The sequence below is a fragment of the Thamnophis elegans genome, chromosome 8 (assembly GCF_009769535.1).
Source record: "Thamnophis elegans isolate rThaEle1 chromosome 8, rThaEle1.pri, whole genome shotgun sequence".
NCBI classification, from domain to species: Eukaryota; Metazoa; Chordata; class Lepidosauria; order Squamata; family Colubridae; genus Thamnophis; species Thamnophis elegans.
Genome location: NC_045548.1, coordinates 37564299 through 37582418, shown reverse-complemented (window position 1 = coordinate 37582418; position 18120 = coordinate 37564299). Strand labels below are relative to the sequence as shown.

The following is an 18120-nucleotide window of genomic DNA, read 5'->3' as shown; positions in this document are numbered from 1 at the left end:
TGCATACACATCTGTTGCAATGGGATACAGAGTGTGCCCCATGGATTGCTCCAAACCAAATTTAGTCTTCAGGCCAGATAAGTAGCTTGGAAGAATTAGTAGTATTGCCTGACAAGACCTGAAGCATGTTTCCGGAGTGGCAAAATCAACAGAAAAGCACTCATCAAGCTTGCAGTAATCATGGTAATGTGAGAGTTTAGGGTATGTCATGGACCTGTCAAAACGGATTACTTGCTTCAGGTAAGTAAGCAAAGCATGTTGCCATAAGGCTAGAAAAAGTATTTCAAGGACTGAGTCTGAATCTAATGGTTACTGTCTGCTAGGGCCGCTGGTATTTCTCTTTGATCAATACGTTGTGCCAGTGGGGTATTATGATTAATGCAGTTGTGTTAAATTTTCTCTGCTACAAATATATACTTACATTAATATCCTCTGTTCATACAGTTTCATATCAGATGGATTTCATCAAACAAAACAGTTTCTCTAAGTGGCTATTGGTTTTCATTTTATAGGAAAGAAGCACAAAAAAGACACAAAATATAAGCTGCAGGATCCAATTTGGGTTAGTCACCAGGACCAGAGATTTAATCTTCTGAGCTTTCGGACTTATGCTGGAACCCATCCTCAGGTTAACTTTTCTCTTACCAGATTGTGACATTTTGGTGAGAGTGAAGTTTCCTGAGGATGTGTTCCAATACGAGTCCCAAAGCTTGGAAGACTAAACCACTAGTCCAAATGACCAGATCGGATCCTGCAACATTAACTTGGGACATGTATATTTGCCTTCATTTAAAAAATATAGACTCTTCCTTGCTTTGCTATTACCATTGCAGAGCTACAACCTGATTTATAACTAATGTGGAGAGTGATTTTTTTTTTTTGCTAAACCACTAGATTAGAACAATATAGCCTAATCCTGAGAGCAATCTATAAATAGAAAGCTATTTCAGCTTGTGTCATTTGTTCTAAGTTGTGGTAGAGAGAAGAAACTATTCTAGGCACCTTAGACTAAAACCTTTAGAAGTTATCACTGTTGTCAGAGTAATTAATTGTTAAGGAAAGGCACCTGCTCTGATTTTGTTTCCCTAGGCAAGTATAGTTTCTACTTAACAAACTTTTGAGTTGCAACAAACCTGTCGATAACTCTAACCTAGTGGATGCTGGAAGTCAGGAAAAAGCAGGAAAGTTTATGGTGCACTGCATATATACACTTGGCAGCACAACCACACAAGTCTCCCATCAAGGATGACTGCATCCTACACCTGAAGAGAGTGGAGATGGGTACAGCACCACATGAAAGAGGATCCAAACTCCTCAGGAAGTAAGAGGATTGCCAAAGGCAAACATGAACAGCAACCTGGGAGAATCAGCCTGTGGAGTCATTACTGTATTACAATTTTATAACAAAGAGTAAACATGACTGTATTAAATATTTGCAACTGATCTTGATAAACTGAAATAATCAGCAAGATGAAAAATGTAGCTCAATTTAGTCTGACCAAATTACAAACCAAAGCCAGTCCATCTCAGATTCCTGGTGATTCAGCAATCTTCTATGTTTTTCCTCTTAAATTCATTTTAGGATCACCAGTACTCTGATTAGGAGGCAGTATCCATTCTTTCATCATTAGAGTTTTATATTATTCAGGATTCGTTGCATTAGGTTATGGAGAATGTGGCAGTAAGGTTACAAATATAGTCAGTAGTCCAGAAAGAATGGGGAGAAGACCAGAGAAGAGTAGATTTGTACATCAGATACTTTATAGTACTTGTGTCCAAAGCAAATATTTTTTAGCTGCGATCACTTTTTGCATTTTATATCTTGTTTTCTACTTATTCAAATATTCTGCAATGGCAGGAGAAAATAAAATCCATTGCTTCTTTTTTTTTAGATTCAGACATGGGAGAAATCTATAGGTCAGTGATGGCTAACCTTTTTCCCGTCATGTGCCAAAAGTGGGGGGAGCACAGGGGAGGTCATGCATGGGTGTGCCCACAACAATAATGCTATGTGCGTGACCCCTGCTCTCCCTCCCACCCCCCCGCTTTTGGCACGCAATGGACCTGTTTTTCGCCCTCTACAGGCTCCAGAGGCTTTCTAGGAGCCTGAGGAGGATGAAAACCGCCTCCCCACTCCCCCACCCCAGAGGCCCTCCAGAGGCTTCAGGAGGCTTCCCTGAAGCCTCCAGAGTGGGAAAAACGGCTCTACAGGCAAACTGGAAGTTCAGAAACACACTTCTGGTTTGCCCATAGGCCCATTTTTTGCCCTCCGGAGAATTCAGGGAAGCCTCCTGAAGCCTCTGGAGGGTGAAAAACGGGTCAAACCGAAAGTGAATTTTCCCGAACTTTCAATTTGCGCGTTGGGTTGTTTTTCGCCCTCCGGAGGATTCAGGAAAGCCTCTGGAGGGCAAAAAATGGCCTTTAAAGAAGGCTGAAGTCAGCTGGCCAACATGCACATGCGCCCTGGAGCTCACAGGGCAATGCCTTGTGTGCCCTATCAAATGGCTCCGCATGCCACAGGTGCCATAGGTTTGCCATCACAGCTATAGGTCATAGTTTCAGAAGGTGTATTTTTACTAGAACAAGTTAGATGTTGAGATTACAAAAACATAATTTCACAATTCCATTTTTTTAAAAAAAAGATCTGCATATGATTTTATCATCTTTTTTTTTTATCAATCAATTTTCTTGATTTTTTTTCTTCCTGACACATGATTCTCTCACTAAAAGTACTTTCTCCAACATGTTCACCTTGGCACCTTTTGGTAAAAGCCTTCTTCAAGTACAAGTTACCATAGCATCACATGTTGACTATTCACCATTTTTTATTTATTTTCATTCATCAATCACTGAAATAGCTCCATCATGTGATTCTTGGGATTGGAGCACTGATATAATTCTTGTGTCCTTACCTTTGTTGCAGCATCAAAGCATACAAAGCCCATGCCAAAGTCTATGGTAAGCCCCATAAGATGACTCTCCAAAACACAGGCATATGTCTTACACTAGAAAAAATCAAAACAATACAACATATTAAATGGCATTTTTCTGGCTATATTTGTAAAATTGTGGTTAAAAGAAAAATCTGAACATTAGTATACATCTTATAAATGAGCCCAATAAAATGCTTGCAATTATATATAGTGCAATGTGAGCAATCTCATCCCCTCCCCCCACTCCCCGGAAAGGCTGAAGGAATCCATTTCCTTGTTGACCATTTGTTCTTAGCTGCAATCATTGGCTTTGCAAAACATGAAACAATATTTAATGTGCTATTTCATCCTGAGCAATCCCATGCTAACTTGAGGGACTTTGTCTGCCAGATAGCATGAACATTCCTTAGGATTCAATCTGAGTCGGTCACTGGAACAAAAGGTTTAGTCTTCCAAGCTTTTAGACTAGTGCTGGAGCCCATTCTCAGGATACTTCTTATGCCCATTTTGGTAGAGTGAAGTTCCCTGAGGATGAACTACAGTATGTGTCCAAAAGCTCAGAATACAAAACCTCTGCTTCTGGTGACCTATCTGGACTGGGAGGCACTTCGAATGGTCACTCACGCCCTCGTCACGTCAAGATTGGATTTCTGTAACACACTCTACATGGGGCTGCCCCTGAAGAGTGTCCGAAGACTACAGCTGGTCCAGAATGCAGCTGCGCAAGCGATAATGGGTGTACCGAGGTACACCCATGTTATACCTATCCTCCGTGAGCTGCACTGGCTTCCTATCGGTCTCCGGACTCGCTTTAAGGTGCTAGTCACTACTTTTAAAGCCTGTCATGGTATCGGACCTGGCTACCTGAGAGACTGCCTCCTGCCATTTACCTCCCAACCACCAATAAGATCACACAGGTTGGGCCTCCTCCAGGTGCCGTTGACCGGACAATGCCGGTTGGCCGCTCCCCGAGGGAGGGCCTTCTCTGTAGCTGCACTGGCCTTGTGGAACGAGCTTCCTGCTGAGATCCGGACCCTCACCACCCTCCCGGCCTTCCGTAAAGCGACTAAGACCTGGCTGTTCTGGCAGGCCTGGGGCTGTTGAGTATTCCAGCCCCATTTGATGAAATGGATGCTGTGTTGATTTTAATTTTGTAATTTTAAATGTTTTAAATGTTTTTATTGTTGTTTTATTTGCTGTGAGCCGCCCAGAGTCCCTAGGGAGTGTGCGGCATACAAATACCATTAAAGTTTGAAAGTTTGACCAACCCAGACTGGGTCCTGCAACATTATCCTGGTATATATATATTTCTTCATTCATGAACATTCCTTACCATGGCCAGGAAAATGATCCTGTGCCCTCCCACCCAAAGGTGAATAGGTCATTCTATAAATGGATCGCACGGTTTTATTAGCAACAATATGAAACAATCCATTGTTGTATTCTGTATTTTTTGTGGTTTTGTTATTTACTTTCCAATCATGCTTATCTTCCGAGTTAAGAAAGAAGTTAGAGAGGAATGCGAAGGATGTAATTCACTTTTTATAATAACTCTATTTACCAATGCATAGGATGGGACTATTTCCCAGTTGGCATCACAGTAATTGCTTGAAAAGGATCTTCCATGATGTATACACTGAACAAGTCAAAGAATAAGATTTAACTCAGATATTAAGGACTGTGTATAGTCCATGCGCTTGGCATAGCTCTATATATAGTGCCCACAGGCTTCGATTTAAAAAACAACAACTATGCCTTGTCTCACTGGATGTCTAGCAGTGTTTTAATTTCAGGCCCTTGTGTATCTCCAAAAGTGAAGCCTTGTTGTTTGCAGACCTCTGCTTTGTAATAGTTTATTTCTGACAACTGACTGAGCTTTTTAAGAAAGTCCTGGAAGTGAATTGGCTATAAGCAAGCACCATGGCTTGTACTTGAGTTATATTTAGAAAATATATATGCCTTTTACTAAAAGATAACTTGGAATATGCTAAACTAATATCAAAAAGATTATAGATTTACAAGGCACAGCATTCACATTAAATTACTAGCATATTTCTATACTAAGGCTACAATAATTGCTGATCAAGTCTGTATAAAACATATAATAAGTTGCTTAAGAGCAAAGGGAGGTTGAAATTGATTCCACATGAATTCTCTTTTATTCTTTTTAATCAAATTGGTTACTTATTGATTCATGTCTTAGTTTGGCAGATATTTATAAAACAAATAGATAATCTGAGACAACTCTATAGTTTTTCCCAAATCGTGAAATATTTTCTTGGCATGCATCTTTTCAATATGTGCTTTCCTAAAGTAAATTACATAGCCAAGAAATACATTTAGTATCTGGAATATCTTCACTTTGCAATGTACCATTATTTTCAAAAGTTTGCTTATCTAAGAAACAAACAAGGGATTTATCACTTGAACTCTCAATATTTTAATATATCTTAATCCTGATTTAAACTAATACAATGCCACAGATTCCAGAAAAGGAATTTAAATTACTTTCAATCAAAATAGTTGTCATCTTATCTTCCCAGTATTCTTCTTTAATTTGACAAGTGCCTTTTTCCTTGGAGATTTTGTATAGGTGATACATTCGTATTGTCATCTAAATTATGTAATAAAGGGTATGTACTTTTTCTATCCTATCCTTAATAAATGAGAAAGTTCTTTTCTAAACATACTGGCTACCAACCTCAATTATGCAATACAGTATTTCTGTGAGTGCATTCTTTACCCACAAGTCTATCAATTCCAAGCACAATTCCTACCAAGAAACATTGAAAGGTTAAATATTATAATGGCTTTGAGCAATTATTACAAATTGGTGGAAAGAACTTAATGTACATCATAGCTCAAATGGCAAAAGGTCATCCTCTTACTTTATGGCTTTTAATCTTAGGCTAAATTTCAAACACAATTCCTCTGCTTATGTTAATTAATCTTTTGCAAAATTAAAATAAGAATGCTGCCAAGATAGTACATAATACCAGAGGTCTTTTCAAGGTGATGGCTACCTCCTTTAAGCTCTTATATGGTGTGTGTGGGATCAGGTTACCTCTATTGAAAGTATTTGGCCATCCCACCAGAATGGAGAGAGTTCTCTTAAACATTGCTACCTTGTAGGTCCTCAAAAGTGAGATTTTTCTGTTGTAGCCCCTGACCTATGGAATAGATATCCAAATATAACAATTTTAATCTTCCACAGAGACTTTGCTCTTTCTGCATGCCTGGTAGATAAACAGGGAAGGATGAGAATGTAATGGACTGCATCAATGAACTGTAGTTGCAGCACCAGGTTTTTCTCTTTTGGACTTTATTGTTTTTGTTTTAGCTGTATATTTTGCTTTTATTCCTGGGTTGTAAGCTACCCCAGAGTTTGGTTTTAAGATGGATGGCTAAACAAATGTTATTAATTAATTAATGTACAATAAATATTTTGCCATAATGATTTTTTTGCTTTTGTTACTTGTCACACTGCAAAACCATAAAAAGTTAAACAAAGTGATTTTCTGTATGAAAGGTAATATATTTTCTAACTTGTACTCATTAGCAAAAATATAGAATCTTAAAATTGGGTCTGTGAATTGTTCTGCCTAAAGCATGATTTTTTTATGGTCAAGATTTGCAATTTGAATTGATTTAGTAAGAAATGTGAAAATTGGGAAATAATAATATATTATACTGCTCAATGAACCTCTTTTCTGAAATAAAAAAAATATAGAGACACCATTAAAAAGCAATCAATGTCAATTAAAAGAAACACATGTAATTGCTAGTGAGGAAATTTGAATATTAAAGGTATTGAAAGGTCTACAGGGTAAATGAAAACAGGTTTTTCAAAAGTTCTAGTTAGAATGCAAAATAGGGAATCATAACAGGAATGCATTATGGATTAGAATGATATATTATTTAAAAATGCAATACTATGAACTATATTAGTTTTATTGTATGCTGGTCTTTGACCATAATATCTATTTGATTTAGTTCCATTGCCTTTTTGATATGAATCAAATTATAAAGACTTAGCTAGAAGAATGTTGAGGTATTTTTTTCATATTTGAGATGCACAGATCTGTTATAGCTATTTATATCTGAATTCAAAAGTATTCTTACTTGGTACTTTGTTGAAGATTCTTTATTTATTTATTTATTTATACATGCATGTACACTTTTTCTGCATCACTACTTGCACATTGTAATTTGGGGATAAAAAAAGGTAAGATATTTTACTAATCAAACAATTCTCTTGTTCATTCTGTTTATGTAACCCAGTAGGATTGTATCCATGGAAACTATCCTTCAGTTACTCATGGTTATTTATGGTTTTAATGATCTGCCAGATGCATAGTTTACCAAAAAGAATCAGATCAGTGGGAGCCAAACCCTTCCCTATCACTCAAAACAAGAAAAGCAAATCCACATATATAGTCAAAATTAAACACACACATACCATAAAAATGATCATTGAATGTAGGTGAGGCACGTGGCATGACAAAACTGCGGTCCACTAAAGCGCGCCCGATTAAAGCGTGTCGCTGACGTCATCAGCAGCGCGACAACAGCGACCGCGGAGAAAAAAGGGCGCTTTAAAAAGCGCTTTGAAAGCAAGCCGATTCACGTTAAGGTAAGGGTTAGGGTTAGGGTTAGGGTTAGGTTTAGGGTTAGGTTAAGGGTTAGGTTTAGGGTTAGGTTTAGGGTTAGGTTTCGGGGGGTTAGGTTTAGGGGTTAATTTTAGCTTTAGCGCTCACAGCGCGCTTTTTTCGTCGCGCTGTGATGACGTCAGGTACGCGGTTTCGTCGAGCGCGCTTTAGTCGAACGCGGTTTTGTGGTGGAACTGGTGAGGCATACAGTATATGACATAACATTGGCTGACTGCATATTAAACAAAAATGTCTATGAAATATATTGATCAGGGAAATTTTTCTTAGTGATGTTTCCAGATATGATTTGACAAGACTCTTATGTAGAGTGTTGATCACACAATACATCCCCTAACCTTGGAGCATATGAATACTTCTCAAAAGTTTAGGTAAAAAAGAGGACATTATTCCCTATTGGAAGAAAAAAAATATTAAAGGAGTTTCTGTGTAGCCCAGTAGGCTTGTTTACTTTCCATTTCAAAAATGGGCTCTTTAAGTTTACTTGCCCTAATACACTAAAATCAATTGAATTCAATGACTTCTGTTTCCCAGAAGTCTGCTCTTTTTATTCATTTTTATTGTCTTGAGTTTTATCTGTTACATAATGGGTTCAGAGCAATTACTGTGTTCAAGAACAATCTTGTGAGGTAAGTTATCCTTATAATATCTTGCCCAAGGTCATTCAGTCAGCTTTCAGTAAGTTTCCGAGATTTAAATCTATCACATAATACTTTCCTGAAAATAAAAAGCCTTGCTGAACAGCCTGTTTTCCCATTCTCAATAAAATCTAATAAAACAAACAAAACACATCGTCTCTGTTAGTAGCACAACTTGTCATTTGGTTTGTTTGAGTGTATCAAACAGCCCAAACTCTCTCATTCATAATCTGAAGGTTTGGGATGCAAGAACTAGCTAATACATATTTGATTTAAATCTTTTTTAACGCAAAGGTCATTAATATAACATTAACAATTTAGAGATTTGAAAGGGTTATTTAAATCATCAAGCCCAATTCCCTTACTTAGCGCAGTAATCCAAATTAAAACGACCATGCTCACTTTCTGCCCGAATATATCCAGTCAAGGGGAAACTCACCACCTTCTTTTTAATCCCCCCCCCCATAAATTTCTTACATTTAAGAATGTTTTTCCAACTTACTAATTGCCCTGCAGTAACCTAAATAATTATGCTATATCTGGCACTCTGAGATAAAAGGCTACCTTTTTCTATGTATTTTCCCTTTCGGGGTATTTGAAAAGTATTATCATATCCTCCTTTGTTAGCTATTTTTGAGAGTAAACTTTTCTAATTCCCTCAATGTCTCCTTATTGAGTTTATATTCCCTTGAACTTACATTGCTTTTCTCTGTACCAGGACTGTTGAGTAGATGAGGTAGAGTCTGATCAGTGCAGAAGGAAATCTGTGTTGATTTCTGTTTTCCCCCTAATTCCCCAGTCTAGTTTAAAGCCCTGGAATTCGCTTAGCTGCTTAGTTTTTTGGGTATCAGCTAAGGTCAACCAGGTATGGAATGAGTATTCCCTATTATTTAGAAACTCACTTTTATTGTTTCAATCTATTTTTTTCCTTTCATCTTATCTGATTCCCAGAAACTGCTTGGACAAGTCCTTGTACTTTTCTTGGCAGGGTTTTGCAGACGTGGTTTGCCCATTGCCACCTTTCTAGTACTGAGAAAAGAAAAGGCTGGCCCAAGATCCAACTGGCTTTGTGCTTAAGGCAAAATTCGAATTAACAATCCCCCTAGTTTATAGCCTTGATAATTTAGCCACTCCACTAAATTGGCTCTCAATCTAAACTTGCATTTGCCTTTTTAATAGTCACAGTGCCAAATTGTATTCAATTTGTGATTTCTACAAAGTTTTTATGTGCCACTAAAAAGTTAAGTATCTCCCATACAAAAGCTTTGCATTTAATTTTCCCCCCTATATAAATAACTTCTTAACTTATTAAATTAAATTCTGCTGTTTTCAGCCACTTATCTAACCCATGAAGTTCCTTCTAATTCACTCTGTCTTCTAGATTTTTATCTAATTCACTTAGATTTGTATAATCTACAAGTTTTATAAGTCTTCCATCTACCTCATACAAGTCATGAATGAAAATGTTGAAAAATACAAGGCCAATTGCTAATTCCAAAGGCATTTCCTCTAATGATTTATTTCTATTGATGATTAAACTATCAGTGGACACTCTTTGAATACAAATTCATCTAACATTTATGTGGATCTGTCAAACAAACATTTTATCCACTTCATATCCAACTAGCTTGCTAATCAGAAGGCCAGCTTATTAGAAGCTTTATGATTAGAATATTCCATACGTCTTACCTGTATTCTCTCCACTTCTAAAAAAGTTGCTGATTGGAAGGCCTTTTCCCATAGTATGAGATCACATTCTAATTCCACAGAGAAGTAGAGATCCTCTCCCATTTCAGATTGTACTCCAAAGCAGTGTTTTCGCCGATCCAGTATATCACTGTCCTGATGAAAACCTGGAGTTATATAATCTTGCATATATCAATTAAAATTTCTTCTAGTATTGATGCACATGTTAGATGCAGAACAAAGTACCTACGCAGAGTAACGTACCATGTAAATTTTATGCCTTTATTTTAATAATCTGGTTCTATATAAATTAAACAGTATTCTGACTAAAACTGTCAGCCTCTGCTTTGCTGCTGCTTCGGCTGCCATTGAAACGGGGAGGGAGGGCATGGTATTTGGGAGGGGTTACTAATTGTGCTGGAGGAAGATTCTGGAGTTCTGCTGCCTGTCGGACTACGCATGCGGAGGAGGTTCCCGCCAAGGCTAACGGCACCGACATTCCATCTTGGTGATGCCTTTCGAAGTTATCTCACACCTGACACTTGGGAGAATTATGATTGGACTGTAACTGGGATGCCAAGGGGTGGGGAATGGGTTATTTTATATATCAATCGCTTTTGTGTCTAAATAATCAGTCTTCACTTTGCTACGCCTCTAATCATTTATAATTAATAAAAGTACACTTGATTTATATCAATGGAGTCTCGTGGTCTTCTTTCCTAATTACTCAATGAAGAGGTGCTGACAGTAAGCGAAGACTCACTCACACCCCACCAGGAATTTTCAACCTACCGTGGGGGGTGTACTCACAAGAAGGAACGAGGAAAATGTCATTGCGAGTGAGCGATGAAGAGGAGATTGAAAGGGAAACTGCAGACCCATCTTTACCTGAAAGGCTGGCTGGCCTAGGAATAGAGGAGCCTGCAGTCCGCACTCGATGGACTTTAGGCGTGGGGCAGAAGGACGATAGTGAGAGTTTGGATGATGGACTTATCAGGAGAAAACAAAAGAAAAAACCAGCCGACTGGGAAGAAGCCATGACCGAGCGGAGATCCCGGGAAAGAGAACAAAGAGAAGAGTTTGAACAAAGGTACTCTATGCAAAAATTTAGGGAGGGTGAAGAGGCCGAGGGGGGATGGGAGCAAACAAACCCAGAAACAGCTTCCCCCCCAGCCAGGGCTGCTGCCAGAGTAGGGGGGGGGGCAGAAGACGCAGAATGGCAAAAGTCCCTCCCTTGCCACTAAAATATAATGGAAATCCCAGGGACCTGGGTCTCTTTGTTATACAGATTTGGAACTATATGGAAATTTATGGGCCCGATTTAGAAACAGATGAAATGAAAGTGCGAATGGTTTTACTTTCTTTGGAGGGAAAAGCGGCCGATTGGATGGTCAGCTTACACCAATGTAACTCCCCCCTCCTGAGGAATTTTGATGCCTTTATGACTGCATTAAAAAGGAGATTTGATGATCCGCTGATTGAGAAATGGGGAAGGTGAAATTTATGGCCCTGAGACAGGGAGATAGACCGGTGGCTGAATATATTCAGGAGTTTCAACAGCTTTCTTATATGAGAGGCTGGTCTGAAGATGCCCTCCTCGACCACTTTGCATTGGGATTAAATGAGGACATTTACCAACAATGCGTTAACAGACACCTTCCCAAGCGAGTTACAGCTTGGTATAAAAATACAGCAGACGCTGAGCTCAACTTGATTAGACTTCAACGTGTGAAAGAGGAGAAAGCAGAGAGATCACCCCCCCCAGCTCAAAGGCCCCCATTCCGCATCGGGGTGATGGGAAGGGAAGCTCCGCCGGCAAGGCCAAGCCTTTCACGTGCTTCCGTTGTGGGAAGGGGGGCCATCGTGCCATGGATTGCCGCGTTAAACTTCCTGCAACCGCCCCGCCCCCTGCCAAGAGGGAAGGGAAGACGAGCAAGACCCCGGGGAGGAAGAAAGAGGCTGCTTTCGCTGCTGAAAATGCTCCCCAGCGCTTCCGGCAGGAGGCGGAAGAAGAAGCGGATGTCACCACCAGCTCCTGTCATGACTCCGATGGGGAGACAGAACAGCTTCCCGCCCTCCTTGATTCAGGCTGTTCAAGATGTATGATAACCCTGCAATGATTGAAAAACTGGGATTGAAATTAAGGACTTTGAAAACCCCTATTGTGTTTTGCCAAATCGATGGATCCATTGCAGGGGGTGGCCCAGCCCATTTCTACACTGAACCTCTAGAGATGAAAATGGGCACCCATGTAGAATTGATCTCTTTTATTGTGGCTCCTGGAATGGACAGACCCCTTATTTTGGGACTCCCCTGGCTTCGTAAATGGAACCCTCGCATTAATTGGAGGGAGGGGTGGCTGCGTATTCAGACCAGCACAGCCCCAGACGGGGAGGCCGACGCCCCAGAGCCTGCTGGCTCCAGCCCCGCATTGGCTGCCAGGGGCCAGGAGAAAATTGAGGGGGAAGAAAAGATTCCAAAAGAGTATTGGGACCTGAAAGGGGTTTTTAGTGAAAAATCTTCAGATAAACTTCCACCCCACAGATCTACTGATTGCTCCATCGATATTTTGCCGGGAGTAAAGCTTCCAAAGCCCCAAATATATTCAATGTCTCCTAGGGAAATGGAGGAAATGAGGAAATTCATTGATAAAAACTTGAAAAGGGGTTTCATTGAGCCAGCACGACCCAAGGTAGCAGCACCCGTGTTGTTCAGAGAGAAGAAAGATGGCTCCCTGAGATTATGTGTTAATTTCAAAAACCTGAACTGCATCTCAGCTCAGAACCTATACCCATTACCACTGATGAAGGACATGCTGGCCCAACTGGGAAAGGGCCGTGTTTTCACTAAATTGGACCTAAGAGAAGCATACTATAGGGTCCGCATAAAGGAGGGGGATGAGTGGAAGACGGCTTTCAACTGCCCCCTCGGTTGTTTCCAGTTCCAGGTGATGCCCTTTGGCCTGCAGGGGGCGTCTGCAGTTTTCATGCAATTAATTAATGAAATTTTGCATGACCACCTTTACAAGGGCGTTATCGTATATTTAGATGATATCCTTATTTACACTCAAACATATGACGAACACGTCACGTTGGTCCGCACTGTCCTGAAGAAGCTCCGGGCCGCTGAGCTTTATGCCAAGTTGTCCAAGTGCGAATTTCACCAGGAGAAGATTGACTACCTTGGGTATTGTATCTCCCCCGCTGGTATTGAAATGGACCCCACTAAAGTAAAGGCGGTCACTGAGTGGGAGGCGCCCCGTACACGTAGGCAATTACAAAAATTTTTGGGTTTTGCCAATTTCTATCGTCAGTTCATCCCTTCTTTTGCCAAAATTGCGCTTCCCATCACTAATTTGTTGAAGTCCAATGGTGGGCCTAAACCTAAGCCTAGCAAGCCGTTGGATTGGACCATGGAGTGTCAAGCTGCTTTTGAGAAGTTGAAACGACTCTTTGCAGCGGAACCGGTTCTGAAGCATCCAGAGATGGACAAGCCTTTTGTTGTTCAAGCTGATGCCAGCGACGTGGCAGTTGGGGCTGTCTTGCTTCAGACTAACGACCAAGGTAATTTACAACCGTGCGCATACACCTCCCGTAAGCTCACAGACACGGAAAGGCGTTGGGCAATCTGGGAGAAGGAAGCATTTGCTGTATGTTGGGCTTTAGCCACGTGGCGCCACTTTCTGGAGGGCGCTAAGCACCCCTTTGAGGTGTGGACTGACCATAAGAACTTGGAAGCTTTGAGGACTCCCAGGCGCCTCTCCCCTAAGCAGATGCACTGGGCTCAGCATTTCAATCGTTTTAATTTCACACTTAAGTACATCCCGGGAGGGAAGAATTTCATGGCTGATGCTTTGTCCAGACTCCCTCAATACAACTGCTCTAAGCTCAGTGTTATCCAGCCCGTGGTTCCCACATCCAGCCTTGCTGCTCCTGTTGTTACTAGGCAGCAGGCACGCTCAAAGGTGGAAGTGTCTCAAGATTTTCTCTCTGATCTCAAAAAGGCCCTTCCTCAGGATGACTGGTTCCAGCAGCATCAAGGTGAATGCACAATAAGAGACGATTTACCATGGATTGGAGCAAAACTTTACGTCCCTGCCTCTCTTCGTCTCATTGTCCTCCAACGGGCTCATGATTCCAAGTTAGCAGGTCACTTTGGATTTGTGAAGACGCTGCATTTGGTGAAGCGGCAATTTTGGTGGCCCTCTTTGAAAAAGGACATTGAACTTTATGTTGCCAGCTGTCCGGTCTGTGCAGCTGCTAAACGGCCACCAGGGAAGCTGCAAGGTCTACTGCAATCTGTAGCCCGCCCTGTCGCCCCCTGGAAGGAGATTTCTATGGACTTTATTGTCGAACTTCCTGAGAGCCAGGGGCACACCGTTATATGGGTGGTTACTGACTTATTTTCCAAACAAGTCCATTTTATTCCGTGCCACAAGATTCCTTCTGCAAAAGCACTTGCTAAACTCTTCATTTCTCACGTTTACCGTTTGCATAGTGTGCCTGATCGCATCATTTCCGATAGAGGTGTCCAATTCACTTCTGTTTTTTGGAGGGAGTTTCTTAAGCGCATTGGCTCCGCCCAGGGTTTAAGCTCCGCCCACCACCCTCAGACTAATGGGGCTTGCAAGAGGACTAATTCTGTGCTAGAACAATATTTACGTTGTTTCATCAATTACCAACAGGATGATTGGGTGGACTTGTTGCCCCACGCGGAAGTGGCTTATAATAATTCCGTACATAGCAGTACTGGATTCACTCCTTTTCGAGTTGTATCTGGCCAAGACTTTGTTCCTATTCCCGAGGTCCCTCTTGAGCAGCCACAGATTTCGTCTGTCTCCGAGTGGAGTGAGCGATTAAGCCATATTTGGCCTTTGGCACTTAGTACTTTGGATGCTGCGCATCGCGCGCATAAGAAACAGGCTGATAAGAAACGTGCACAACCTTATCAGTACAGGGTGGGTGACCAGGTTTATTTATCCACGAAGTTCCTTCAAACTACGCAAAAGTCTAAGAAGTTGGGATCTAAGTACATGGGCCCGTTCCCATAATCAAGATCATCAACCCTGTTTCGGTTCGTTTGCAGCTACCCAAGTACCTCAGCCGTGTTTATCCAGTTTTCAACGTTAATCTCATCAAACCTGTTTGGTTCTCGTCTTTACGTCCACCTGTGGACCCGCCACCGGCCCCCCTGTTGATTGATAGTGAACAACATTTTGAGGTCTGGGAAATATTGAACTCTCGGCGGTGGCGGAATCGGATTCAGTACCTGGTGGCTTGGAAGCATTTTCCTCCATCTCATGCCAAGTGGGTGGACAAGTCCCATGTCTGTGCTCCCCAGCTGCTCCGACAGTTTTATTCTGCTTATCCTGACAACCCCTGATTGACTCTCCTTCCTGACTTTCTCTCCCCTTTTTTTTCTTTTTCTGTTTTTTGTTGTTCATCTGTTTGTTTGTGTTTTGTCGTTTTCCAGGCCTCACCACCTTTTTCCGGAGGACGGCCGGATGTCAGCCTCTGCTTTGCTGCTGCTTCGGCTGCCATTGAAACGGGAAGGGAGGGCATGGTATTTGGGAGGGGTTACTAATTGTGCTGGAGGAAGATTCTGGAGTTCTGCTGCCTGTCGGACTACGCATGCGGAGGAGGTTCCCACCAAGGCTTACGTCACCGACATTCCATCTTGGTGATGCCTTTCGAAGTTATCTCACACCTGACACTTGGGAGAATTATGATTGGACTGTAACTGGGATGCCAAGGGGTGGGGAATGGGTTATTTTATATATCAATTGCTTTCGCGCCTAAATAATCAGTCTTCGCTTTGCTATGCCTCTAATCATTTATAATTAGTAAAAGTACACTTGATTTCTACCTATGGAGTCTCGTGGTCTTCTTTCCTAATTACTCAATGAAGAGGTGCTGACAAAAACATATATTTTATTATTAATGGTTCTCCTATACAGATGAAATTACACTAATGAAATTTAAACTTCATATGTTCCAGTTTCAAAGACAAATTGTGAGGTGTAACTTGAGAATTGTTTTCCAGTCCAAAAAAAGTTGTCACTCTTCTCAAAGTTTAGTGTCAACACATGCTCTTCAGTATCAATGCACATCTTCTCCTAAAAAATATGAAGGCTCATTTGTTTACTCAAGATGACTTGTTCTTTAGATTAAGTTCCACACATAGACTTCTTATGTTAGATTCCACCTTCAAGATAATTTTTATACCAATTCCTATTACTTTACTCTAATGTTGCCTCACTTAGTTCAGGTTTGTATTTCTTGTTTTTTTGTCCTTTTATTTTCGATTACCACTTTGAAATATGTGTAAAAATCTCAGAGCTAACTGTGCATCTATAAGAATTCATTTAAACAGGCAATCTTGCTATGATTCTTTTCTAAAGACAAATTATTATTAATTTCTAGTCTAAAAAAATTAAAAAGTTCTCCCTTAAAAAATGAAGTTTATTAATTAACAATTATGTGGCTAAAAGCTGTCATCTTGAAAATAACAAAGTGGAAGGAAAGAGTTAGATTGATTAGATTAGATTAGATACTACTATGTACACCTAGACTGGTAAATTCATGTGTTAATTAGAATAAATGCACTTTGCTTTTGACTTGCTGATTGGAGATAATCATAGTCATATTTGAATACATATTATAGTAATCAGCCTGTGAATCAAATTAGGAATCAGGAAGAGTTAAGAGTAGAAAAACTCTCAGCTTGTTTCACAGAAATTATTATTGAACCTCAGTCTGTGAGCTGAAAATGTTACTGAGCTGCACTTTGCAAAAAATAAAAAGCATACATACTGTACATAAAACATATTAAATTATAAAAAAAACTTTAATAACAAAAGCAGCAATGGTTAAGTACTGCCTCTGATCCTGAAAGTAAGGAAATCAATAATCCACATTTATTCACACACAAGGCATTCTCAGTACAAATTTGAAGGTATAGCTGCATTGTATGACATATCTATTATAGTTGTTAATAGTCTTAAAAAGGGAAACTTCATTCCTTAGCTGTTGGCTAAATTATTCTTATTGCTCAGCAGATTATTCTTTTATAAAAATATCATCTCACTGAATTGGATGTGACCTCAAAAGTTATCGAGTCCAATCCTCTGCTTGATGCAGGATCCACTGAAGCATTTTGGACAAATAGAAAGTATTGGACAGATATCCAGCCCATGTGAAGATCTTTAGTGAAGGGGAACTTACAACTTAGGAAGCAAGCTATTCCACTTACCAACATTAGTTATTATGAAGGAATTTGTCTTAACACCTACCCTGATTCTACTTCTCTGTAGTTTCAACCCATTAACATTTCTCTCTAGGCAATAAAGAGCAAGTCTATTCCTTACTGTCTCTGACAACACTTTAGACTGCTTCACATATCTGCAATTTTCCTCAGAGGACTTGGTTTCCAGTTCTCCTTCCCCCACCTCTCATTTTTTTCAATAAACTTGTCAAGATCATATTCAATAGTGTTAGCCTGTGTATTGCAGCGCAACATACTGAGACAGAAAAGCTTTCCCACTATTGAATTGAGATGCCCTTTATTCATTATTCTATGCTGGGTCAGAAGAAAAATATCCTAACTTCCCTCGCTACTGATTCCTAGTTTGTCTTTCTTTGAAATCACAACAGTACTCTGATTTTGTTCCAAGGTAAAGGTTGACAAAAGCTAACCATTTTTATATACCTTGAGACTGTCTTTGGTTCACATCAGAATAAAGGCAATAAATGCAATTTTAATATCAAAACAGCTAAGAGTGATACAAGCCTGCCATTCATGGATTCATCATGGATTCAGACAGTGGTGCAATCTAGATTTTTTATTACTGGTTCTCTGGGCATGGCTTGGTGGTGGTGGGTCATGTGATTGGGTGGGCGTGGCTATGTAGTCATGTAACTGGGGGATCAAAAGACAGACACTCACTTTAACAATGTCCTGCTGGAGCAGAGTTGGACTAGAAGACCTCCAGGTCCCTTCCAGCCTAGCTGTGTCTAATGCCAGATTTGTAGTCCTTCCTTCCTCTCCTTTTTTCCTCTCTCTCTTTCTTTCATTCTCAGCACCCTCCCCCCATCCCTCCTGTTTTTGGCCTAGCAGGCTTTAGGGAAGCCTGCTGGGAGCAAAAATGGACCCCTCCCCCCCACTCCTGCATTTCTGGAGAACCTGTAGTAAAAAAAT

At 40.5% G+C, this 18120-nt stretch overlaps 1 protein-coding gene across 2 annotated transcripts in view; it reads right to left on the bottom strand.

Moving 5' to 3' along the window:
- SNTG1 (syntrophin gamma 1) overlaps positions 1-18120 on the bottom strand; it is a 136671-nt gene that overhangs the window by 16452 nt on the left and 102099 nt on the right. For both annotated transcript variants that reach the window (XM_032222251.1, XM_032222252.1), the window contains exons 14-15: positions 9928-10080; positions 2913-3005 (exon numbers count right to left, since the gene is read on the bottom strand). In XM_032222251.1, coding sequence (XP_032078142.1) covers positions 2913-3005; positions 9928-10080 — 246 coding nt within the window. The remainder of the gene's footprint in view (positions 1-2912; positions 3006-9927; positions 10081-18120) is intronic.